At 33.6% G+C, this 27,812-nt stretch overlaps 1 protein-coding gene across 1 annotated transcript in view; it reads right to left on the bottom strand.

Moving 5' to 3' along the window:
- Window positions 1–16,398: 16,398 nt before the first annotated feature.
- LOC124365756 (geranylgeranyl transferase type-1 subunit beta) overlaps window positions 16,399–27,812 on the bottom strand; it is a 35,228-nt gene continuing 23,814 nt past the window's right edge. The window contains exons 6-8 of the mRNA XM_046821755.1: window positions 24,926–25,036; window positions 21,888–22,017; window positions 16,399–21,724 (exon numbers count right to left, since the gene is read on the bottom strand). Coding sequence (XP_046677711.1) covers window positions 21,606–21,724; window positions 21,888–22,017; window positions 24,926–25,036 — 360 coding nt within the window. The 3' untranslated portion in view covers window positions 16,399–21,605. The remainder of the gene's footprint in view (window positions 21,725–21,887; window positions 22,018–24,925; window positions 25,037–27,812) is intronic.

Raw genomic sequence — 27,812 nt, 5'->3', positions numbered from 1 at the left:
GAAGACGTTGAAAGGAAGTTAGTCCTCTTGGATTCCACCAAGGGCAGCGGTCCTGATGGCATCCCCCCAGCAGTACTCAAGTTCTGTCATTCTGAATTGGTCCCTCAGATCCATCACTTGTTCAATCTCAGCCTATCTACTGGTATCTTCCCCTCAACATTGAAAGTTGGATTTGTAGTCCCAATATTCAAATCTGGTGATAGTCGTGATGTTACCAATTACAGGCCCATAGTCATACAATCCGTCCTTAGTAAGGTTTTTGAGAGCATCGTTTTAGATATGGTTCAGCCTCTATTTAAACAAGTTATTATTGATGAGCAACACGGTTTCACCTCCGGTCGCTCTACCGTGACAAACCTTCTATCACTCCAGTACATGGTGATGGAGGCCTTCAGCCGCAGAAATCAAGTTGATACCGTTTATATAGACTTTAGCAAGGCATTTGATAAAATCAACCATCGTCATCTTCTTGCGAAGCTACAGGGCTACGGGTTTTCTGGCACAATGTTGCAATGGTTCAGCAGCTATCTTACCGATCGTCAACTTGCCGTGCGCCTTGGTTCTGGCGTCTCAACTAGCTTCACTGCAAGTTCTGGTGTTCCACAGGGGTCTCACCTTGGACCATTCTTGTTTTCAATCTTTATCAATGATATTAAGCATGCCATCAAGGTTCCCTTTCTTCTCTTTGCGGACGACATCAAGCTGTTCGTGGAGGTTGCATCTCGGATTGATTGCCAGTCTCTGCAGGATGCTCTTGACGATGTTTTTGACTGGTGTCGTGTGAATGATATGACTGTGAATCCTTCCAAGACCAAGTTGATGACGTTCAATAGGAAATTAAATCCAGTGTGTAATGACTCATTTCATACACCCATCTCACACTCATTTCAATACTTAGGCCTAATTTAATTTAGAACTTTATTAGTAATAATAATTAAGGAATAATTATTTATAAATTGTCTCAAATTTAACTACAAACAATAATAAATACGAAATCAAAATTAATCAAAATTCACCTTATTACATATAAAATTCAAAAGTTATAAAAGTGAACTAAAGTCAGTGATACAGTGTGCAGGGATGATTGTTGAAGAGTGAAGAGAGCAGATATTTTAAAAGGTGAAGAGGAGAGAGAGGGATCTGGAAGAAGTGAAGCAAGATTATTATTTTAAATAAAGAAACTGGTTACATTTATTCAGCAGTATTTGAAAGGTTATTTTATTAAATTCTTATTATCACTGAAGTACAAAGAAGCAGAAGACAGACATTGGGTGAGAAAATTGTTTTTAAGTTTAACAGTGATTCATTGGAAGAACATAAAACCCAGGAACATTCAATTTGGTTAATAATTCAAAATTAATAGAATTAAATTTTAACAAAATTATTTTCAAAATTACAATTTTTTTTAATTTAAAAAAAATACCCAATATTTCTATTTCATTAAGCCAGCACGACCACCCTGCCCTAAAAAATTAAGAATTGTATTTAAAATTTTACCATTATTGTATCCTCCATCTTGTTTCAAAATTCAAACTTGTGTCAATTAATTTATCATCATTAAAGTTCACATTTATATCATACTGAGTTATTTGTTATTCCTAGCTATAATCATCAGAATACAAATTAAGTTTAACCATTTATTTAAAGTGTATAATAGTAATAGTAGGATATTACAAGTGGTAGCCGACTACTTTCTCGATGGCGACCGGGTGGAGAGATGCAATACAATCAAGGACCTTGGTGTTTTTATTGACTCTTCTTTTGAGTTTGGTCCCCACATCAGTCAAATCTGCGCCAGGGCCTCTCGTATGCTTGGTTTGGTCCTTCGTTCTTCAAAACATGGCTTGAATACCCATGCTTCTATGATTCTCTACAAGTCCCTTGTCCGCCAGTTACTTGAATATGCCTCTGTAGTTTGGTCTCCATATCAGCTCTGCCAGATTCATCATCTCCAGTCAGTGCAAAGACGTTTCGTCAGGTTCCTGGGATGTCGTGCGGGATTTGACTTTCGTGAAGTTCCAGTCAATGAGGTGTCAGCTGCTTATGGTCTTCTGAGTCTTGAGCGCAGGAGGAGGGTGGCGGATTGTACGCGTATCTTCCTTTCCAAGCTCCTCAATAACCAAGTCAGCAGCCCCTTCTTACTGGAGTCAATCAACTTCCGCGTTCCTGCCAGATCCACCAGACATCAGCGCCTCTTCGAGCCTGACCATGCTGGGACCAACTATCTTCGATTTAGTCCCATACCTAGACTCATGCGTTTCGGGAACGACATTGGCTCATCAGTCGACCTCTTTGTTGCAGCCCTGGGTGCGGTTCGGCGTGCTGCTGCTGATGAAAGCCTGATCGGTGTTGCCTCATCCTCCAATGTGCTACGTTTATAATTTAGTTTGTTGTTAGCTTGTCATTTAGTTTACGTTGTTATTGTCATACATATTTATTCCTTGTTATTTTTGTCTATTGTTATATCGTTACATTGTTATTTTATATATATATATATATATATATATATATATATATATATATATATTTATTTTTCTGTTAATATTTACATATTTTATTATAGTTATTTGCTTGTTTTCTCTGCTTATTTTTATACTGTTAACTTATTGTTATTTTTTCTAAAGTTATTTTTCTAGTGATTGTACATTTAAACTCTTGTTTTCGCTTGCATAGTATAGTAGTTGTTGCTTGCTTTCTTTGCATGAACTCCATTATTATATAATAGTTGCCTCACATAATTTAATTATTAATACTTATTTTTAGTCTTGTTACACTTGTTGGCCATCTTTATTATTTTTCTTGTAATAGTGTAAAATGGTGTATGCCGTTGGTGAATAAAATAAATAAATAAATGACCACAGGACAGTATAGGCTATCTACAGGTTGGCTCAGCTCTGTGGACTGGCATTACCGATGTTTACTGCAATGTAACGGGGTGGGTTCACGTTCCCATTTACTTCCCTCACACACATCACATCCATTATCATCAACCCCTGCACCTGATGTAGATTGCTCGCCTTGGCTAGCACTGCTTGCTTACTTTCTTATCGACGGATGTAACTAATTTTAGTACCGTATTATTTGTGTCGTGTTCCTTTCACAGTAGGAGAGTGAGTCAGTACTTTCCCTTTATTCTATGCCTTTTGGTATTGAGTTGTCCCATGAGTGTGTTGTCGACAGCGTAGGTCAGAGATCATATAAACAAGTATTAATGACCATATAAACCAATACTTATTTTTAATAATGGTCTCTAGTAGCGTAAAGTCAAATTATTAGTGTTCAACATATTTTTAGAGTCTACTCACCTTGAATTAATGGTTATGGAAGACAAGCGAAAATATAAAACCAGCTGTACAAATTGGAAACTACAAAAATGGTTTGAACAGATTATAAACACTAGAATTTGACAAAATATTTAAAAAGTTTATGTTACCTATGCTTGATATAAAGATCCCACTAGTTATAAGGATCATGCATTTGTTAAACGTAGTGCCACTCATTTAAGCTTTCTTCATCAAGGAGTTACGTTTTTCTATGCACTGCCTATGAAAGTGTGGGATAAATTTCAAAAATATACTTATGGACTTTGTTTAAGCATTAAACCATAATCATCTATTAAATAAGAACACCTGGAATACAAGATAAAGCAAATACATAAATGGTTTACTAGCTATCTAACAAACATAAATCAAACCAATAATGGAAAAATAGCTACAACACTCTCTAACGCAAAACCAATTACTAGAGGTTTCACACCACACCACAGAGAGGACCACAGGGGTCAGTCTTGTGCCCTGTTCTCTTTATTCTTTTTACGAATGATCTCCCTCACTTTACGTAAGATTTTATCAATCTGGTCATGTATGCTGATGATACAGCATTATTGCTAAGCCAGACTAACCCAGAACAACTGGAGGTAGAGTTTCATAGCGTTTAACATGGCAATGCAGTAGTCAGGGTAATGACCTTAGTGGCTAGTCAAAGCAAAAGCAAGCAACTAATACTGAGAAAACATAAGAACATGACGAGACTCCCTGACCTTGAAGATGTCACCTACACTACATATCTTGGTGTTAAACTAGACGACAACTTATCGTGGGTACCACACATCAATTCCCTCTGCAGTAAACTGAACACAGGACTGTTTGTAATACACAGAATAATGAACATAAGCGACTCAATTAACAGCCAAAACTGCAAAATATGCTCTCTTTGAGACACACTTATGCTACGGGATTGTTGTATAGGGTGGTACCACAAAGGCTAAAATTCAAAATATATTAAAAACTACAAAAAAGAGCTATCTGAATAATGGGAATATTACCACACAGACACACCTATCGAAGAGCTTTTTGTGAACTGAAGATCCTCACAGTCGTTAACATCTATATCCTGGAAACTGCTACCTATGTCTATAAAACAGCACCTGAAAACACAATACAGTACAATATCATCAGTACAACACCAGAAATGTGAGAAACTTCTGCCTTCTAGTACACAAACTAACATCCACTGAAAAGAAACCAAGCTATATTTTGAAGTCACTGCCAGACGAACTGAAGACAACTGACAAAGCTCATTTCAGAAGACATCTAATAGAAAAATGTCCCAGTAAGTATGTAGTATAGTTAATAATTGGAAATTAATTTATTTTGAACCTACATTTCCCAATATAAAAACTCCAGATTATTATGGAACCAAATTGTTCTATACAAAACCAATGTTTAAATTATGAAACAAAAAAAATAGTTTAGCAGGTGTTTAAAGTAATCTAAGTAAACCACAGGGGTCTTTTCCTATAGATCTGATTAAAAAGAGGACTTTAAATTCTGAATAGTTCTCATTTAGAACTCCTATAGGTAAAAAAGTTGCAGGCTTGTTTATAGTTATTTCCTGCAGGGTGTTTATTGTTTCTCTTAATGATTTTTTAGCGATAATAACGAAGCAAGAACCTGGTGTGATGGTAATATAGGAGAATGAAAAAAGTATTCTAAAAACAATTAAACCCAATAAAACCGGTAGTACTTACTTGCAAGCTTGCCTAAGTATGCTAAATTGAGGAAACAAAAAAATCTCTAATGAAACTTCTAGTGAAAAAGTATGGAAGCACATTTTTACACTGATTGTTGGGATTGTGTTCTCGGCATTTTAGAGGTGGCAGATACAGAGATTACATGAAATATGTGGAAAACGTTTTACACTTAGTTTCAAGTTATGATTCTATTTTGGTAGCACATTTAGAAGATAAACAAAAAATAGAGCAAATGTCTTGCATCTTGACATTTAAAATCAAGTCAATCCCTTATCAAGAAAATCTGTAGTAAATACTTTACTAAAATTATTCAAGCAGTTCTACTTTTTTAATGCTGTTTTATATTACAAAGAATGGTGGGGGCAGCTCTTTTACTCTACGAATCGTTGTCTCAACGACCCTATTTTTTGTATTTGCAATATTAGTGTTGGGTCTTTTACACTACTAATCGTTGACTCAACGACCCTTTCTGAAAAAATAACAAATAACAGAGGGTCTTTTACTCTACGAAGCGTTGTGACAACGACCCGATTTACTAAGAAAACTAAAAGTTCAATCCAATGGTTCTTTGTCACAACGACCCATATACCGAATATAAGAATAGAACTACAAGTGGGTTCGTTGACACAACGACCCTTTTTCCATATTTTTTATCTAATTCATTAAATTGGGCCGTTTACACTACGGATCTTTTGTGTCAACGGCCCAAATATAAATTAAAAGTTGAAAAGTAGACAAAGGTTTCGTAGAATCAACAACCTAGTTTCAGAATATAATTTGAAATATATGTATTAAGGGGTCGTTGACTCAAAGACCCTATAATGCATCTAACCTCAAAATAAGACATTCTAGGGCTTTTAACTCAACTGATCGTTGTCTCAACGCCCCTCCGTCCCAAACAAGCGCTTTCAAACGAAAACAGGGTCAATCAGTCAACTCCTAGCCCGGTAGGCATGAGGCGCTGCGGCTGTGCCGAGTTTAGTCCTAATATCTGATATAAGGGTTAATATTTTGTATAAGTATTATATGTAAATATTTTGTTTATTATACGTGTATATTATTGAACTAGATTTAAAGTCTGGTAACAGTTGTATTTATAAAATATAAGAAAATATTTTTAAGACATACATTTCTTGTTATGATTCCCATTTCTTGTTTATGTATTCAAAATATATTTCACTCATGTACATAAACTGAAATAATGTAACTGTCATTCATATTTCTACTTCTGTCGGAAACAGGTTGAGGTTTCTAATTATTATTAAATGGTTAATCAAACAGTACCCAACGTTAAAATTAAAAGTTAAAATGAAAATGTTGCAAACAAATGAAAACACTAATACTAGATTTTGACAACTACAACTCCAAACATGCACTATGAGGAATTCGATTGACAGTGCCGAAGCCACTCATCTGAGAAGGACGAAAGATTTAATTTCTGTATGTCTGTATGGCCTCACAATATATCGAAAACGAAATTGACTTATATATGGTTATTGATTTATAGCGATCACTTTCAAATTGCTATTGCGGTTAACCGTACAGTGTGACGGGAAAATCGCAGAAGAAATAAATTTGTAAGCAAACTGTATACAGTCATATGACATTTTTAGATGTGGCATGGTAACACAAGTACCCTATCCATCCGCAAGATATTTCTAAAAATGTCTTTTTTTTGTATGCTTTAAATTTTATATGAATCTTTATTTTATACATAGACAAGAAGGAGCTCCATTTTGGCGCGCATGTATACTCATGCTTTTCGGCTGAGCGTAATATATTAGGTATATTGTAACATATACGTACTTGAAATTCTGTGCACTCCACTACCCGTGTGTTATTTTTATTATATCTGATTGAGTTCATTTATAAGTCTAGGTGAGTTACTTGTAGTCGACACTATATACATCATCTGATATCAAACCTTTTTTACCACTCAGTAGCTAATCCCATCGTGTAACTGTAGAATATTTAGCGTATCAACTATACCATGTAATCGATTTGTTAATTACGTGTATAAGTTGTTAAAAGAGGTTTGTTAGCATTGGATAGTTTTTAACAGTTTAAATTAATCTATGGTCAAATATCAATGGAATGAAACTAAAATATTCTAACTACAACTACAGAAACAACAGTGAGGTAGTCTCAGGTAAAGGCTCGGGTGAGGTGGTTTCCTTCCTCAAAATGGTGTCGTTAGCAGACAATGCAATAGTTTTATTGCAACCGGTCTCTAGTTTACGTGTCCCTTCAGAATGGGTCTAATGAAATTACGTGGAAGGGGTTATAAAAACTATTCTCAGAAATTCCGTGAGGGGTATTGGGTAAAGAGATAAGTCTGCATAATAGCCTTTCTTCCATATTATAAACATCTGCTCCTACCTACCAGGTGTCAGCAATAAGATAAATTTCTCAAGCCTCAACCACATCTGACACTGAAACATTAGCAGAAATTAGGGAACCCCTAATATCATATATCACACGACATTTAAATACAATACAACCCTGCGATATAAATAACTCTAAATAAGATTCAGTGATTACAAAAAACCCTCAACAATAGTTTAAAAACTTTACAATAGTAAAAAAATTGATGACACATTTTAAAATAAATTGTTGCAGATTAAAAACAGACATAAACTGAATGCAAAAATAATGAATGAAATTTTTAAAATAATTTGTTTTTTAAAATATATGTGAGGTTAGAAAAAATATATTGTTAATTAGCCTACAAATTTTACTTACTATTTTCATGGATATAAGAGGCAACGTCATTTAAAGATGCAGCGAGCACAATCCGACGTTAAGACCATCCAGGTATATAAATTACAGGCTCGTGCCGACCATCAATGACACTACTGAATTTATGACATCTCATGAAATCGAGCGGCAGATTAGCGAAATAAAAATTGGCCTCGCTTTAAACGACGAAGGGGCTTCAGAACCAGGAAGTGGAGACACGCGTTGCAAACGTGTGTCTTACGATGAAGGCAACCAGGGTGGCCACACCTTGTGGACACAATGTAGTGTGCAGGCCGTGCGCCGTCTCTATGACCGAGGATGAAATATTTCATCAGGTCACAAATGGCGATGGAACTATTTCCAACACATATACGCCTGCCACTAACATGTCCTATTTGTAGAGCAATTGTTGGTGCTTTTGTAAAACCATTTTAATCATATCTTTACCGTTTTAAATCAATGTAACTGTAAAATATATTGTTCTATTAAAAAGTGTCTAAAAGAATGGTTTTTTTCTTTGCACAACTAGTTCGTAGTTACCCGTATTACGTGTATGTATATCTTATATTTATTGCAGCGTTTTATATATTTTGGGCTATCTAATCATATAATGTATATATCTATTATATATATATATAATGTCAGTTTGTTCTCAAGATGTCCTGTGAACAGAAATAAAACTTATATCTTTCCAGCCCTCATAGGCTTTACTGCGTTCGGCCAATAGAAACCTTTATACTTTAAATTGCTTATTTATGAAACAGGTGTAAGCATTATTAAAGATTTTGAAGACTATTTTATTTCATCTATACTAATAGATCCAACTCTAAATAGCGAAACATTATCCGAAAACACATAAATACTTTTCCAACTTTTTTCCAAACTGCAGACATAAGCATTTTCACAAACTAGCTATTAGCATGGGCTTATAATTTATATAAACTATCTGACATAATTAGTTTATATAGTTATTAACAGTAAAACCTTTTAAGAAAGGAAAAGTTATTTGTTAAAACGCCTTTAAACATTGCAACATTAAAACAAAAATATTTGAAATGTTACTCTATTTAATCAACATTTTTACTATTGTCGAGGGAACTGCAGAGGGTAAGTTAACTGTTAAAGGTAATAATTTTAAACTTTATGTTATTGGGGGATATTTTAGATTTCTAGCCATTTTCCAAGTTATTTTCTTTACATAATACTATAGGTTTAGTTATATTTAAAAACATTTTCATAAAATATGCAAAACATGCTGTATATATGTAGTGTTTTTCAATTCATAAAAAATAAAATAATTAAAGTAACAAAACATAAAATTATAACTTTTAAACATACAAATTTTAACATTTTGGTGATTGTGTATGGAACTGACGAGTGTATCAAGGGAAGTAAACATAATCTAATTTAAAGAGAATGTAATTAGAAAAATATTGATTGCAAATCGTACTTCTAAAATTAATATTAAAGTCGGGAAGCTGGTCGAATACTGGTATGGGCGAGATATATCCAGACATTTGTCTACTTCGTAGTTGATGAGAGAGAAATTCGCTTTATTTGTATTACTAAATGCATTGACCTGAAATAACCTACTGATTAAATTATATACACCCAAACGTGTTTTTACTGCTCAATTACTAAAATAACCGCATATGTATGTAACGGTTAAAAAGGCTCAATACTTATTACTGCATTTTTCAATAATTTAAGTGATACAATTGTATCAATGCTCAATGTTTAATTGTTGTTATCAATTAATATATTTTATTTGTTAATTTATGCTAGTTAACCTTTTAACAATTTCACTTTTAGTGGCTGTTATTAAAATATGAGTACAATTGGTTGCATGTAACACTAGCTACCCTCACTGATTACCCTTAGATTCACACTCAATTTGCTCGCATGACAGATGCGTTACGGAAACATCCTTTTTAATGGCAAAGCAGGCATTTCCGACATAAATGGTGGTTATGAAAGAAAATTCCACGTATAAAATCCATTTTCCACTAATTACATATGACAGTAAAGATGTTTTAGAATTCTGAAGTCGGAAGTGAAACATTTCTATTTGCACTAAATAATTGAAATTTTGCTTGCTTGAACAGTTTCAAAGATTCCAATATTAATGAATTGTTAATAAATAATTTTAGATCAATTGGTAGAATACTGAGGTCTAAGTCCATAAACCCTTTTGCAGTGGACTCTTGTAGTATAGAGACCTTAGAGAGCTGGAACGTTAAATATATAACATGTCGTAATTCTTTAATGATTTGTTCCTTTAGACTAAGTATATGGTTAGATCTCTGGTGATTTGAAAATAATAAATAGTATTTAGTATTTATATCTTTTAATTTAACTATAAACTGACAAATCAAATAACAAACCCCAAGGATTAGATCGAATCATAATTTTAAGAGCTAATGCTAGAATCACAAACTAGCAAAGAAGAATCACAAAATGCTAGAAGGGGCATTTTAAAATTATAACATTTTGTACCACATGATTTCTATATGGTGGTTTGAAACGGAAAAAGAAGTTTTATGATGTAACTTTTAACATATTTTTAGCTTCCATAATTTATTTTTAGTTATTTATTAGTCACATTCTAATACATTTAGCATATAACTTCATAGGGATTATTTTCAATTCTCCTTTTTAAAAGATGTATTGACGACACGTTTTGTCGACATTAGTCGAAATGTAATTCTCCTCATTTAATTAATTTTCTACAATGAAGAATGGTTAAATGATGGTAGCCACTAAACCTATTCTTACAGTTAAGATTCTCCTTAGACTACTAGATACGATTATATCTTAATATATTAATTCTTAATCCTCTAAAGAAACTCTCCATGACTTCTTTTTCACCTCAAACCATTATTAATAAGCATAAATGTGTATGAACATGTATATTATCAATATTTCCGTGCAGGTATTAGGAAGCATTTATTAAACTTCAAGTATCAACTTTATTCAATCCACAAAGTAAATTATTTATAAATAAGAGATATAGATAGAGTTAATAACATATTGAAATTAGAAGAGAGAGGATGAACGAAAACTAAAAGTACAATTTTTGCTGTGAACAGCACTAAAATTCTATTAATTTGTTTAAATATTACAAATAAACTAATTTTATAAAATTATATATTTATTTGGCATGAATTGTATAGTTTATATAGAGAATCAAAACTAATTCGTAAAAATGTAAGTTTTAAACAATGAACATTTACGTTTTAAATAATTCATTGTATATAAGCTAAAATTACTGATTACATTCAAAATTGTATGTTAATTTTTATCTACTATTATTAATTTGATCTATATTCTTGATATTTAGAATTGCTATTTATCGTTACAATTTCCATTTTTTAATATTTATTTGTATTCCATTTTTATCACTCTTACTTGGTAATGTCTTATCATTACTGCTTATAAAGTATATCTGTATCCGGTAAAAGGGGTTTATATTAATATAGTTTTAAATTAATACAAAACAAATTATTACATTTGTAAAATTTATAGTGGCAAGAGAATAATGTTACGCTACATCAATACGAGCGCAACATTCAGCGCCGTACGACTGGTGCGCGGTAACATCTCGCCACATTGTCCGGCCTGCACGCAGTTGACACAAAGACCCTAGTAGACTAAAAGAACCTCTGAACAGTTTAAAGTAGGTCGTTGTCTCAACGACCCTCTTACTATATTTTATCCATTGAGTTGAAAAATGGGTTGTTGTCGCTACGACCCTTCTTCACACATTGCTTATACATTTCTCCATTTTGGTCCGTTGACACAAAGAATGGTTGAGTAAAAAGACCTGGTTGTCTCAATATAAGCATTTAATATAATTTAGGGTCGTTGAGACAACGACCCATCTTTTGAAAATATTTAACTAAACAGGCAAAAGGTGGCGTTTGTTGCTACGAAACCCAGTTGAGTAATTGACCCTTTTCATTCATTTTTACTGGGTCGTTGTCACAACGAACCTATGTAGGAAAATCTTAAATATCAAAATGGGGTCGTTATGTCTCAACGACCTGTAGACTAAATGACCCTGTCTTATTTGTTATTTTCTCAGAAAGGGTCGTTGAGCTCACCGATTAGTAGTGTAAAAGACCCGTCACCAGAATGGTTGTAAAAGATCTAACGAGTTTTCTTATGTGAATATGTTCAAAAGAAGAGAGTGAAGCAAAACCGTGGTTATTTTTGGGAATTTACTTAAATACGTGACGTGTGTGGCAATGGTATTCAGAACAGAGTAATGCAAATTTTGAAAACACCTAACTTAAAGTGGATGCTAATTAATATAGGGGGTCAAGGGTACAATGGAAAGCTACTAGTAGCTGTTATCCTAACCCCCCCCCCCCAAAAAAAACAGATTATGGACCTGGTCCCCAACTCAATAGCTAGTAATATAAACGAGATCGTACACGATTCTGTTTTCCATAATTCTATTGGATGTTTAATTTAGACACTCGGTAGTCAAAGTGTTAATATTGTATACTACAGCTAGAGTAGTGTACACTTATAACGCGTTCACTACTAATAGTCAAAGGGGCACTCGTTAGTGTGTTTTGATATCCGAAATAGACTTATACTATCAACTTCATATCCTCGAAACTTTATTAGTTCTGTAGTCACGCCACCGCATTAAATGAGCTATTCCAGGAAAAGATTACATTATAATTTACATGACAACTGCAAGACAAACAGATGACCAAAAACTCTATAAATAATACATTTCTACCTATGAGGTACTTGGTAAGTCAAGAAAATTTGCTGGACGAATGATTACAGATAGACAAGTTGAGACACAAATAAAGTTTATTTGAGCGATACATTAACTATAACTAAAACATAACTCTTTATTACATAATATCACAAAAATAACCAAAAAAATCAAATTAAAAAATATAAATACATGTGTGGCAATAAAAAGTTACACAACCTAGATATTATGGCATATGAATTAAATTTGATGATGCCAAGCCAAAATTAAAGTCGGCACTTTTTGATGTTGACTGCTGTAAAAATGTTCTTCTCTTACAATTTGTGAAGATTGATTTATTTTACAAGAGATTTCAATTTTTAATATGCAAGGCCATATGATGATCGATCTATGATACTGAAATATAATTAGATGAAGATTGAAATAGGCTGTGTCACTTTTTAATCTCATTATTAATGTCTAACTTAGTTCAAAACTATATGGAAATGTTGTTTAATTTTATATGTAAAAAAACTGATGTCACCATATAATTTATGTGTAACTGGAAACAAAGATTAAAACTTACAAAATTTACGTACATCAAAAGCAGATTTTTTTATAAATTGTAGAAAGTTTTGTAAATAAAGTCTGAAAATACAGCGTAATATTACTATGTATTAAATTCCAATGGACTTGCCAATAATGACATTTTTCCAAACCATTAAAATACAACAGATTTTGGAGTTTTCCATACAGAACACAACAACATAATATATATAATATATATGTGCTTTCTTTGAGGGGTTTGTTATGAAACCAAACATGTATGATATAGTCAACAAGGTTAAGTTTTGTAGAGTTTAACACACAATAATGGACATTGTCAAAAATAACAGTACAGTAAAACCTCAACTATCTGAAATAATAGGGGTTGAACATGTTTTGGATAACCTACATTTTTTATAATATGAGGTTATATTAACCTGTTGAGGAGTAGCTGAAAGTTGTTCCAAAAGAGTACAGACGGTTATAGCCGTTTGATCCCAAAAGAGTATTGACGGTTATGACCGTCCATGACGGGGTTGCTAAAAAAATCAATATTGCAACTGTTTATGCACTCTAGTGGCGTTCTTACATACTATTTCGACTGTGAAATGTTCAAAGTAATTATTGCTGTACGGTGCTGGCTCCTAGTGACGGAATACATAATCACAGATTTGCCGCCAAATGTTCTGTAATTTTCTCGCGCCATGTCCATTTATAGGCTATACATGGAATCAAAAAACCCAAATGCTAAGGTTCACATCATGGACTTCCGAATTAACATTATCAGACAGATACTGGAAGCACATGTTGCACCAAAAGAAGAGGCCGCAGCTGTGATGCGTCCGTTGGGCGGAGCCCAGCAGCCGCTACGCTTGTCAGGTCGCCATTTCCCCCGCCCACTACCAGTAAGGGAAAATGGCCAAAGGAAGCTAAAACGCTGCTTTGTGTGTTCAAATACAACACGGGGTGAGCGTAAAAGGAAAGAAGAAACTGCTTATGAGTGCACAAAATGTGAAGTAGCACTTTGTGTGTACCCGTGTTTTGAAGACTATCATACGTTTCTAAAATTCTAAAAAAAAAAATGTATGAATTTATCAAGTTGTAGATCCAAAAAAAATGCGTTATTATGATATTTTGTAAGGTTTCAATACATTTTGAATGAAAACAACAAAAATTTTTTCTTTACTCCCTGGAGTTCATTAAGGATAATTTTGCTTACTCTAGTATACACTAGGTAGGATGACGGTTATAGCCGTCAGTACTTCCCAACAGGTTAATACAAAGAATTTAGGCAAATTATATGCTGATATACTCAAATTTTAACAGTACTGTATTATTTTATAATATGTACAGAACAAGAATAATATTTGACATAACATTTACAATAAAATCAACTGAATATAAACTTATTTGTCCTTGGAAAAATAACAGGCGAGAGTAAACAAAACTGAACTCGCCACTTCATGACAAGCACTGAGCGATATTGAGGACGTGTTTTGCTGCTGTTGGAAGGGTTGGCGAGTGCCTTACTGGCATTCCAAGATGAGTAGTAGAAGGGGTGATGATGGCAGTGTGGGAGGCATATGGGGATGGAAAGATATGCCCACTCATCTACTGACGGTACAGTCATGACTAGGCACATGCCTAGTGAAAAATCGGATTGTATTGAGGAAGAGGTGCTCTATTTTTGCTAAAATTGGCCTGGTAGCGAGACGGTTGAGGTTTTGTCCCCACCTAACAGCCCTACCAATAATTAATATTTGAGTACTGTCAATATTGGGATTGCCGCTTGCCCAAGTCATTCGTTATTTTCTGTAGCTTCTTAATTTGAGGCTACTGGACATTTTCACTACTTCTCGAGTAATTTCCGATAATTGGGGTTTCACTGTATAACAGAAAGTGGTAAATTAATGTATTTTCAATTCTTAAAAAAATTAAAATTATTTAGTCTCAAAATACTTATAATCCATTGAGGATTGTATGTTACAAAATATTGTTCCAATTCAAAATCTGTTGGTTGACTAATAACACTGCAATCATTCCATGGGTAAGAACAACTTGTATGTAAATATATAACTACGGTGGTAGTTTTAAAGTAAGAACCATTTTGTAAAAAAATAGAAAACTTATTTATTTATAAAAAATGAAAACAAGTGTTATCTTAATCCCTCACATTATTACCTCAATATCCAACCATTTGTTAAGTTCTGGCAACAGGTTTTGGATGTCGTCATCAATGAATTGGTTGTCCATTTAAGCAGTTACAGGATGTTTTTGGACATTTGCAATTGTTCAGTGATACAAGAAATCAGTAACACTAACTTTCAAGATCTCCAAATGCGATCTCTTTCCGACGTGGGTAACTAATCCAACACATAACTACAATCTACGTTAAAACATAAACAAATCATATCAGAGCGTTGTGATGCACATAAATGAGGAACCACAACTCCAGACACACCATCTCCAGAGGAAATATCAATTGAATATAAGGCTTTAAACTTTTCTCTGGCACAAAAATTGGTAAAGGCACTGGATTTTGTAAGTGTATTTGAGTCGGCTGTTGTACAGTTATCTGAGGAACAGGGCAACCGGTTTTGTTATGAGCCCAGTCTTTTGCTCAACAAAATTCCTCCCACAAAGCCCAATTTGTCAAAAGAAAGGAGAGAAAAGCTGTTTCGATTCTTGGGAGTTGACACACAACATGGTTTCTGAGAAATATTCAAGAGAAAATATCAATTTTATTTAAGGCTTTAAACCTTTCTCGGCACAAAAATTGGTAAAGGCACTGGATTTTGTTACTGGACTTAAGTCGGCTGTTGCATAGTTATTTGAGGAACAGGGTAACCTGTTTTGTTGTGAGCCTAGTCCTTTGTTTAGCAAAATTTCTCCCACAAAGCCCAATTAGATAAGAGGAGAAAAAGGCTGTGTCGATCCTGTGGGAACACACATGGTTTTTGTGATTCTTGTCCTATGCGTGTCACAACGCTCTGATATGATTTTTTTTATTTTAACCTAGACTGTAGTTATGTGTTAGGTAAGTTGTACAGCTGAGGAAGAGATCAGATTGCAGATCTTGAAATGTAGTATTAATGATTTCTTGTATAAGTAAATGATGGCAAATGTACTAAATTTCCTTCAGAATTCTTCCATCCTCAAAAACAAAATTTGAATAAAGAACAGTTGTTATTGTGTCTTCCAACACGTAGTCATTCTATAATAACTAAAAATTCACTATGTTATAGGAAAAGACAAAAAAATCTGTACTATGTATTGAAGATGGAGTAATTCTCATTCAAACTTATCCATTTGCACTGTCTGCTGCGACGAAAGGTCAAACAATGAGGTAAAAAAATATGACCCCGAGATTAGGCCTAACTGGCAGTTTTTAATTGCATGATTATTAAGGTTTTTACAAAACTCTGAAGTTTTATAGTCGTCCATATTTGACTATTCATCAATCAATTTCAACAGAAAGTCTTTTGAGTTGACAATTCAAAAGACAATGTGGGTTTTACAGCGGATAGAATTGATAAGCCTTACGCTAGTAATGGGAACACAAAGAGGGTTGGCATAATCAGAGAATGACTGACCTTGGTCGCTGTTACCCAAAACACTTGCATAAAAGTGATGCGCAATCAGATCTTACTTAAAAAACAACAGTCATAATCAAACAATTGGTAACACAAAATTATATTTCCGGTGATTTTTTAAATTTAAAAATGCAGTAATAACACTGTGTAAACATGAAATTATTTTAAAACTTATCATAAGCATTAATGTGGTATTATAAAATAACCTGACACTTCATATAAAGTAATCAATTTAAATTTAAAGTAGTGCAATCTGTGGTCAGTTGGGTTAGTGAACAAATATTTTTAGACACAACTTTTTTAAGACACCTTTCCTGAAGACATGAAAATATAAACAAAAAACTGTCTGGAAATTCCACAAGGAGTTGTAGGCAGTATTTTAGTCAAATTTAGTGTGTTGAAAGGTAATTTGGTAAAAGGCCCAAAATAAAATACATAAAGAGAAGGGTATGTAAAGACAACTAAAGAAGGTAACGTTTTTTAATTTTTTGAATGTAATTTTCTTAAGTTGCTTTTAATTAAAAAAAATTGTCATTCTTTGAAGTTTTATCTCATTGTACAAATTATAAAAGCACATTTTTTATGTCTGCTTAAAGTATTTCCAATTCCTACTTAAAATGCCTATAAATCCTCGTGAGATAGTTAAAACATAAACCTATTTTCAGTCTTCTTTACAAAGAAGTTGTCATAAGTAGAAAAAAACCTAGTTAAAGTTGATTGTACTACCTTAATACAAAGCTTATGCCTACATCATGATCACAACATTAATTAAAATTATTTTAGACATATAAAATATATATATATTACGACAACAAAATTTGTGCTAAGACTTATGTACAGGTAACAAATGTCCAAAGCAACGAGTTTGAATACAATACGTCAAGCACACTACTATAACACTTACTGTAAAATTACAGGAATCGGATAATTTTAGTCAAATTTCATGTAAGATACGATTACATTTTGTATATAACATTAGAACTATTTATGTAATATTTAAAAAGAACAGAATCTAAATAAATAATAAACTTTACAATTTTGTTTGAACTAGTATACCAAAAATGGTTGTTAACTACGGTTTGTCTTTTGTTAAAACTTCTAATACTTAACTACTTACTCTATGAACCCCAAGTGGTTTTTACTTTGGCAACCTATTGGCTCTCGGTACTTCCATTCTATTGTGCTTATTTATTTTACTATGTTGCATGAACAATAATTATCAAGGTCATGGGCATGACTCAATTCCTAGGAAGGCATTTTTTGTTATTTTAGTTGACCTTGGAAAATGATCTTGTACAAGTCACCATGATAAGAGAATTAATGCTAAAAGAAGTATGTAGGCAACACAGTAATTTAATATATTCAATTGACATTAAAATATCACTATAAAAAGCAACTGGTCTGAACTATAAAAATATATAGTAGCAACCCTATGGTATTCAATATAGCACGACAAACTTCAACATCATACTCTGAAGGCCTAGATAAATTTTAGTATTCCAATTCTTATTTTTATTGTAATATTTCAACATTACATCTTCAAAACTATTTTAATACTATACTTGCCAAAACCATACACATAACAAGATTATAAAAAAAAATAAAAAATCTATAATATAATAAACATCCAAAAATTGTCATACTTTTTCAGTTTTTAGCAATAAAAGAATAAAATGACACAATTCCTATTATAGTTAAAAATTGTGAAAATAAAACTGGAGTTATTTAAAAAATTTTATAAGATGTTTGAATCAATTTTATGTGTAAAATTTTATAGTGTAAGATTTTTGGGTTATGCCATGCACAAGGTTATGAAAACTAAACCAAATTTCAAGTATACTGCTACAGAAAAAAATATACTATAATAATACCAAAAATAAAATTTGATTTAAAAATTCAACAATTAAGAAACATATTCATTATACCTGATCAAATTTCATTAAGAATGATTTTTTAGAACAGAAAAACATGTTAAGATGACTTTTAATAATAGCTTACAACAAATTTGAAGAACAAACACTTTTATCTCCGTCTTCAATAAAATTTTAAGTAAGTTTTGTTATATACTGTAGAATTTTTATAGCTAATTAGCAACATCACGTAAAAGATTATAACAGTTTTAACAAAATTCAAATAAAATACATGATTTTGCAATAAAAATAAAAACATTACTGTAATATAAATATAACAGGCTATCACTGTTTATTAACTCCTTACTATTTATAAAGTAAAATTCCATTAATCCGGCATCCCTTAGCTAGGCACGCTTGCTAATCCGGCACGCCTTTTGGAAAAAGTAATTTTCTTGAATAACTCAAAACATCGATCATTTAATATGCAACAATGTTTTTTATGTTTGTGGTGGACACAGTGTTTAGGAGGGTGTGGAGAAGAGGCTAGGCGTCATATTCGGCCGACTTCGGGTGATATCGATTCACGTGACTGACCATGGCCTTCGGCTGTCAGTCTGTGTAACCAGATGCACTTTCGTATTTTCGAATCAATTCAATTGAGTCTAATAATGGTAGGTCAATTTCACAGTTAATGTGCTCAGCACAGGTTTCGTAATGGAAGGGTGACTCTAAACGACTGATGGTGACGTCTTGCCAGTGCCCTCTGAGAACGCAAGCAGTGTATAGAGAGGCTGGCAGTGGCAGTACGGTACTGGGCTCTGATGAACTGGGAAGAATGTGTCCTCGACCTTGACTGTGTTCCACCCAATTATTGTGATGCGTACACAACGCACTTTGAATAGAGCGTAAGAAAAGTAGTTTGTATAGATCCACATATAACTAGGACTACCTGAAGGATATATTTGGATAATAAAAACGTGTTTTACTGTGATTGTTTGTTTATTTATTATGTCCACGTTATTTCTCTGATATATATCAAATAATCTGGCATATTTAATAATTCAGCACGCCTCAAGTTGTGTCCGTGCCGGATTAACAAAACTTTACTGTATTTCAAATAGAAGTTCAACAGAACAATAAATAAGTAAATGCAACAATATGGCAAGATCCGAATTAAAAGTTAACACTAATTTAGAAAAACACTCAGTCTGCATAATTATGCAACAAATACATAATGTACTGTAAACAAGACCTTTTCATTCTCCAGCCACAAGATTTAAGTAGATTTCTATTGTGGTTGGTAAGACTGGCATAATGAAAATCACAGGCATTGAACTACCTGGCTCCTAATGATTCAGAATATGAATTAAATCAAATATTTTTTCGCAATATTTAATCACAATAAAACTAATTTTGTAAATTTACGTTTTAAAATTGTTAAAAACATACGCCAGGGCATAATGCTAGCAGTCTCCCGGTGCGTTCACACAACTGATAAGACTGATTTGGGATGACGTATCTACATGGATACATGCTTTATAAAAGGTTAAAAATGTCATAGGTACAAAAAAAAATCAATAAATATTTTGTGTTTTCTTCTTAAAAAGTGAAAACAATGTAAACCTATCTTTTATAGCATATTAACCCTTTTAGGACCAGGCCAAAATTTTGTGTAAAATATCCTTTTTTGTATTTTGGTCCATGTTCCAATTGGGTACATAGAAAATGTGCCATTTTGTATGCTATTGGGAAAGTATTTATATCTATATAATTTTTTATGAAAAGCTCTGGTTTTAGGCGTTGTTATTTTTACCTATAATATATTCTACTGAAAATATATACTTAGGCCTGTAAAAATGATATATATATATATATATATATATATATATATATATATGTCTGAATTTAAATATTTTATAAGTGGGAAATGTTATATTTTGTTTTACATGTAATTTTGTACAAATTTTAAACATAAAATAATCTGTGAATAAGTAATCTAAATAGGTATATTTCCTAAAATGAAGTTTTTATCATGATTACAGACAAAAACTTGTAGTCCACTTAGAAAAAAAACTGAAAACATACCTGCATGAATACAAGACTGCCTTTCAGATGGAATAAACAAGGGATACAAATAAAGCACAAAAATAATATCATTGGGATTTAAATCATGAATATATATTACGAAAAATTACAAAAATTCACCGGCGATAGAACACACGACTGATCCTTCTCGCGTAAGTTCCGACCTGGGATAAATCGTACAATTGGTCCTAAAAGGGTTAAGTAACCAAACAAAAGTAATTGCACACCATTTCTCTTATTTTTTTTCTAATTTGATTCAGAGTGCTCTAGACTCAAATATAAAAATAAATGGATCGGAAAGGTTTAACACGGTTTTAGTTCTTGAGTATTTGAGGAAATGTTATTTAGAAAAATTGTTTTGCAAGGAAAAATTTAAAAGCATTAGATTTTTTACACCTGCATCTATTCCAGAATCCAACATAACTTAGAAGGGAGTTTGGAGTTTGTAGCATACTGTCTTTTGACTAATGCTACAATTATATGAGGACATCTGGACGCAACAGATAGATTTATTTGCTGTAAACAGAAGGGTCTATACACCTGACATATCATAAACATGTAAAATCATAACATTGTTTTTAATGTTCTGAAACATGTTTTTATGGAATAAGCTGTAAATAAGCACCTCCCAATTTTTATTCATAAACTTAAAAATACAAGGTCAAACGAACATAGAGTCTCTGTAGGACTGGATGACTGAGATCCGGATGGACAAGGTCCATTCACGAGTAACTGAATAAACAACAATTGGTGGTTCACTTCATCTAGGGATCTAGAAATTACTTTTACACCTAAATACTTTTTGGTGTAACAAATATCTCAACTGTACTTCTTACAAGTGGAAAAGTACTGACAGAATCAGTTTGTACTGATAAGACAATCAAGATACTCCCGTTCAGCCCTCTCGTCAGCGCTAGCTTTAAGTATACTAATTGAAGCTATAAACATTATATTTGTTGTATTGTAAAATATAAAAACGACAACTCCTATAGAAGGCTTATATGTTAGTTGACGGTCGCGGTGGGCTAGTACAATAATTAATATTACGAAGCCCAAGTGTTCTGTACAGTCTTAAGATGCGTGGCAGCTCGTTGTGTGATGTTAAGGGCAGCGTTCATCTCTGACAACCCGGGCTCGCCCATCAGACTCAGTCCGCTCAAACCTGCAAGTAATAAGTATGTAATTTTGGGAGAGCTAGTAGCTGAGTCTTGTGATGTTAAGCACAGCAATCTATAAAGCTATTTGGAATTGAAATTGAAATATGGAATAAAGATGTTTTGCATTTGAAATTAGATCTGAATAGTATACTAGTACAAAGACCTTACCAAGATAGGTGTGCATGGGGTCCGCGTAAGAGTCAGGCCACTTGGAGAATCCGCCAGTGGTCGCGTATTGCGTGCTCATCACATAGTCCCGATTCTTGTCAAAGTCCACCATATCAAATATACCCAGCAACTGCAATCATAACAGTGTCTAGATTAGCAAAAGTTTCAACATTTTCAGCAGTAACTGTCACGTATTGTTAAAAATTTCAACATTTTCAGCAGTAACTGTCACGTATTGTTAAAAGTTTCAACATTTTCACCAGTAACTATCACATATTGTTAAGTTAAGCAGATTCAAACTAATGGGTAAAATGGGAGAATCAATGTCTGTATGCTTTTAGTCTGATTTAGAGACAGCACATGATTGAATACTGCTTGGACTGGAGTACTTTTTGTCAGTGTCCATCTCGTACGGTACCAACTCCGTTTTTAATTTGACTGACAAGGTCTCCACTCAGGTTGTATCGTTAAGAATGGGCAGAGTAAAGTCAGAAAGAAGTCTACCCAAAAAATGACCACAACTTGTACAGATTACAAAATTTACAGATTAACCAAAAAATCACAACTATGTTGGAGAAAGCAATAAATCTATTGGTCTACTCCATTAACTACAGTCCAGTATGAAAGGCCAAGTTGCACAGAAAATTTGTTTTTGTCATTGTCAGATACAAAGTATCGACATTAATTCGGTTTATAGATAGAAAAAGTACAGCATGGAACAATGCAAATCCCAATGTTTTCAGAGTTACGAGGCATGTTTTTCAGTGAGTACCATTTCCAATATATACAAAAATCAACTAAACTTTTTTCAACAATTTTATTTTGATATGAAAGCCCACACTTTTATCTTTTCTATGTAATTGCCATCAATATTAAGACAATTATCATATCTAAAAACAACCTTTTGTATACTGTCCTCATGGAAGATTGCTGCCTAATTTAGCACCGACTGAACATGATCATTTTGACGCTATTTTGTCAGTACGATGCTGACCTTCATAATGCTTCTTCTGATGAGAAAGCAAATGGTAACAAATGGGCACTAAATTGGGGCTGTTAGGGGAATTATCAAATTGTTCCTAGCTGTGATGAGATCTTAAGTTCATTTTGTCGCATGTGGACGGACATTGTCATACAGGAAAACGTTTTTCTTGATAAAAATACCAAGAAACACGTTATTATTACACGAAACACTAAATGTAGAAACAAGAAACGCTATTACTTCTTGAAACTTGAGAAAACTCTTCTGACAACAAAGAAATTTTGAAGTGTCTATTCATTTTAGCTTTATTATTAACTTTTTGTACCACTTCGTAGGCTATCATTGAGGGTTGTCCACTGCATTTCTCATCATAAATATTTTTTAGCGATCTTTTAATGTGTATCCGTTTCAATGCCATTCCATCACTAATATGTTTGTCCATACATTTCACAATTCTGATGTTGAATTTAAATTGCTTTCACGCCTTTAGCACCAAGAAAACAAATAACAACACGTACTTCACAGTCAGCAGGATTCTCAACTGAAGGGGGCATTTGAAATATGCATTAACAGATGTAAAAACAACTGTTTTTTACAAAACCGTAGTGCTGCAGCGGTGGAATTTCAAATGGTACATATTTAAAAAACGCCTTGTCTTTATAAATCCGTGCTTGATAATTTGGGACACTAGTGTAGAAAGAAGCTGGAAATAATCATTTGTTTCTTTAAACTAGGAGCATTAATTTTGGATTGGTTTATAAATGCCTGAAGAACCTGTATTGGGTACGGCAAAAACAGATGTGTCACTTAAATCTGGATGGCCTAATGGATGTCCAGGAGTGGTACATTACTAGACAAAATGTTGAGATATTGGGGTATAGAGGGATGGTCAATAGATCTGTAACAGGGTGGTGTTGACAGGAGGTCTCTACCCTACCACCAACCATACCCATCCTAAATATTCTGTCACTCTGGAAGCAGTGCAAAGGTACTTTCAGGACTAAGTGCATGAAGGGTTTTCTCTTTTTGCCGTAAGTGAACAAACAACAAAACAAACGCTTGTTAACTTGATACTATGGTTTTAATACCAACTTTTTACAAAACCAAAGAACTGATCTTTTTTTTAACAAGGTAGAAGTACACCACACTGTGTGTCGCGTAACAGGCTTCACAAATGCAAAATTAAAATAAATGAAATATAGATTGTTTCCTTATTAACAAAGACTACGATAGACAATCATACAGAAAAGAAATTTGTACATCCCTCGGCAAACAAAAGAGAAATTGTATCAGCCTACCGGGTGATATGCTTCAATAATGGTAAGCCAAATTTCATGGTTGGACATGCATTATTCTTGTCTTTACACATAAATGTATATTAAGTTTAACACTGTTGTGTCGTATTAAATTGCATTTGCAAACAAAGTAATGTTGGATTGGATATTTCCAACCATGCCACTTGGAAGGTTTACGCTAATCATCTAAACTGGTTGACAATATGTTTTCATATCTTTTCAAATATCAGGATAAACATAAATCCTGTATTAATAATTAATGTAATTATTATTCTTTTAACCCTTTAAGTGCTGTAGGCGTATATCTACGTCTGTGGCAAAGAATTGCTAAAGTCCTGGGCCAAGAACTATTAAAGTCTGGGTAAAAACGAAGATCGTATCGTCGTGCTTGATGTATGACGTGATTCTGACATCTTTGTATATTGGCTTTGCACCAACTAGCCCTTTGTTATAGGGTCAGGGTGGTGAGAGGAGGGGGAGGAGACTGTTTCACTATTCCCACCATGCATGGTTCACTACCGCCATCACTTGTTCTGTTACCGTGTTGTACACAAGTGTGTCATTGACCCTTGAATTTATACTCTACTGTTATTTCTTTACTGCAAGTATTTCTGTGTATTATCATTTTCATTATAATTTATAAAAGTGGATTAAATTATTGACCAGTTAGTGTCAGTTAACCTTCCCCCCTCCCAATCCCTCAACTTACTGGTCCCAACTGCAATCATAACCTAGAACTATAATGTGAATAGTTACAACACCTTGAGAGTGGCTCCGACCCAGAAGGAGTAACACGTGTCTTCTTGCTTGTTGGGCCGGCCCTGGAATCCAGTCACTTGCCTCATGATGGTCCACCTCTTCAGGCCTTCCAACTGGTTAAATACAACACAATACAGTTATGGTTTATAATGAAAACTTATTATACTTATTATATAATGAACATAATGATAAAAAAGAATTCTCCACCAGAACGCTGACGGTATTGCTAATAAAAGAGACTTATTCAACAACCTCATAAATAACACTCTCCCTAATGTAATTATCCTGAGAGAGCGTAATTAAAGAAAGCTACTGTCAAACAAAACACATAAAAGGCGGTGTAGCAATCTATACAAGTCGGGAACTAAGTGAGTACACACTTCCAGCAGGGATCACTTCTGGCTGGTTTATACCTCCCAGTGGAACCTACCACTGGGCACAGCAAAAACCGATGTTTCACTTAAATCTGGGCAACCTTATGGATGTCAAGGAGCGTCGCATCACTAACCACAAATGTCGAGATTCTAGGGTGCAAGGATAGTTTGATAGGTCTAGTCTACTGTACGAAATGACTGTTGGAGATGGTGGGGTTCGTTCCCTAAGTATCAGAGGGCTTCCTTTGATAGCCTCAACATAAGGGTGTGCCACTCCCTGCCTACTTGACTAGACAGGCTGGTTCAGAGCTGGTCTCCCCTTCTTTTGAGGGGTACATGACTTGAGATTAGTATCCTAAATTCTTCCTCATAGATTTTGATAGGAGGCGGCCCCTACCCCAAACCTCACCCATCCTGAATATCCTGTCACTTCGGAAGCATTGCAAAGGTCCTATCATGAAGGACTAGGTGCAATCTATAAGCTTCTTGTCCTAAGAGAGAGAAAAAACAAAAATAATAAAAAATAGCAAGTGAGTACACGACTTTATTAAATGCAACAAGTTACAGCATTTATATGGTTTGCGAATTATCTACTGTAAAACTGTCAGTTAACAAGAAAGACGTTTGTTTACATAGTAAATATTTACAGAACAAACAATGACTTTGAGAGGAGGCTCTCTACACTCTTAGTGACCTCTTAGAAACATTGCCTGTATGGAGTCATTATTATGGGATATATTAATGTCAACTCTCTCCATCCTAATACACGTAGAACCAAACTAGAAGAACTTCTTGCAGCTTACAATGTCAAAAACATGACCTTCCTGCCACGAGAATAACAGCAAGTAGCGCTACATCTATTGACATGACCCTTTTAGAACCAGCATATTAGTAATATAAATGTTAAAATTTTAAACTCTTATATTTCTGACCACACAGGACAAATTTGCAGCCTCAAGATATCAAATTTTCAAGTTCCAAACACAATAATTCAGCGCAGAGATTTCAGCGACAGGAACCTAAGACTGCTAAAACACCTATTGGGGCATGAGACTTGGGATGATTGCTACAATGCAGGAGGTGCAGAAGAAGCATATAGCATCTTAACTAACATTATAACTTATTAAATATACCTAGCAAGCCATTACATCAGAGCTAGTAAGAGATGTCTAGAAGACACAAGACAAAAGAATTCCTAAAAGCTCAAGTAGAATATTTGTTAAGAGGTACTCCCAAAAACAAGACAAAAGGAAGTCAAAAGAAAAAAGCGTAAGATATTCATTTAAAAAATGGAAGAAAAAAGCCAGGACTGTAGACTTCACTAATAACTCAAAAGACAAGTCTAAATCAATCTGGAGAGTTATTAACTTTACTGGGAAAGATGCAACAAAGACGCAGGGAACAGCTTCTTCAACTTACAATAGTTAATCAGGTTTATAATAATTTTTGTACACATGGCAAAGAACAGTATGACTGAACCAATCCAAAATAACAATGCACTGGCAAATATCCCTCGATCATTAATACAAGATGATCTAGTACTATGGTTAGCTTATCTTCAAGAAGTTTACAATGTTATCCCAACATTAAAAGCAAAAAATTCTGTTAATAGATTTCATCAAGCTTTTAAACTTATGCAGAACAGAACTTACACCACCACTTGTAAAAATCATTAATGTCAAGTTAATGTTAACTTTTGCTAAAGGGATTTACCTGTCAAAATTTAAAAAAAAGCCAAAATTTACCCTGAAGTACAAAGAAGGAGACGCAACACAAGAAAACAACTATAGGCCAATATCACTTCTACCCAATTTTACCAAAGTAATTGAAAAAGTAGTAATGACCAGACTTATGACTCATCTGACAAAAACCAACCTCTTAACTAAAGAACAACATGGCTTCACAGCTGGAAGATCAACAACAACTGCATAAATACAGTAGAAATACCTTATCCAAGCTATTGAAGAAGGAAGCACTGTCACTGCAATATTTAGGGACTATAGTAAAGCATTTAATTGCATCAATCATGAAATGCTAAAAAATCTTGAAACATAGGAATTTGAGACCTATCAGCTCAGTGGTTCAAAAGCTAATTAACTTCAAGAATAGGTAGAGGAAATAAACTCAAATAAAAAAAGAGTAACCAGTAAAACCATATCCAAACCACTAAGCATAAAGAGTGAAGTTCCACAAGGATCAGTGTCGAGACCAATCTTCTACATTATATTTGTCAGTGAATTCCCACATGACATCAGTGATCATTGCACAACTCTTATGTATGCAGATGTTACTGCACTCTTTTTAAAAAAAACAATCTACTTGAAAGATTTAGTAGCATCTTACATTGCAATGGGTATGGCTTCACAATAATGCCAAAGTAATGATTTGGTATTACATGAAAAATCAACAGCTATTCACAGATAGGAAAAAGAAAGATATCTCAGGGCTGCCAGAAGTAATAAGAGTCAAGAAAGGCAAATATCTAGGAGTATACGTAGATGATGCTTTATCTTGG

This window comes from Homalodisca vitripennis, chromosome 7 (genome assembly GCF_021130785.1).
Source record: "Homalodisca vitripennis isolate AUS2020 chromosome 7, UT_GWSS_2.1, whole genome shotgun sequence".
NCBI classification, from domain to species: domain Eukaryota; kingdom Metazoa; phylum Arthropoda; class Insecta; order Hemiptera; family Cicadellidae; genus Homalodisca; species Homalodisca vitripennis.
This window is presented reverse-complemented; position numbering and strand designations above follow the sequence as displayed.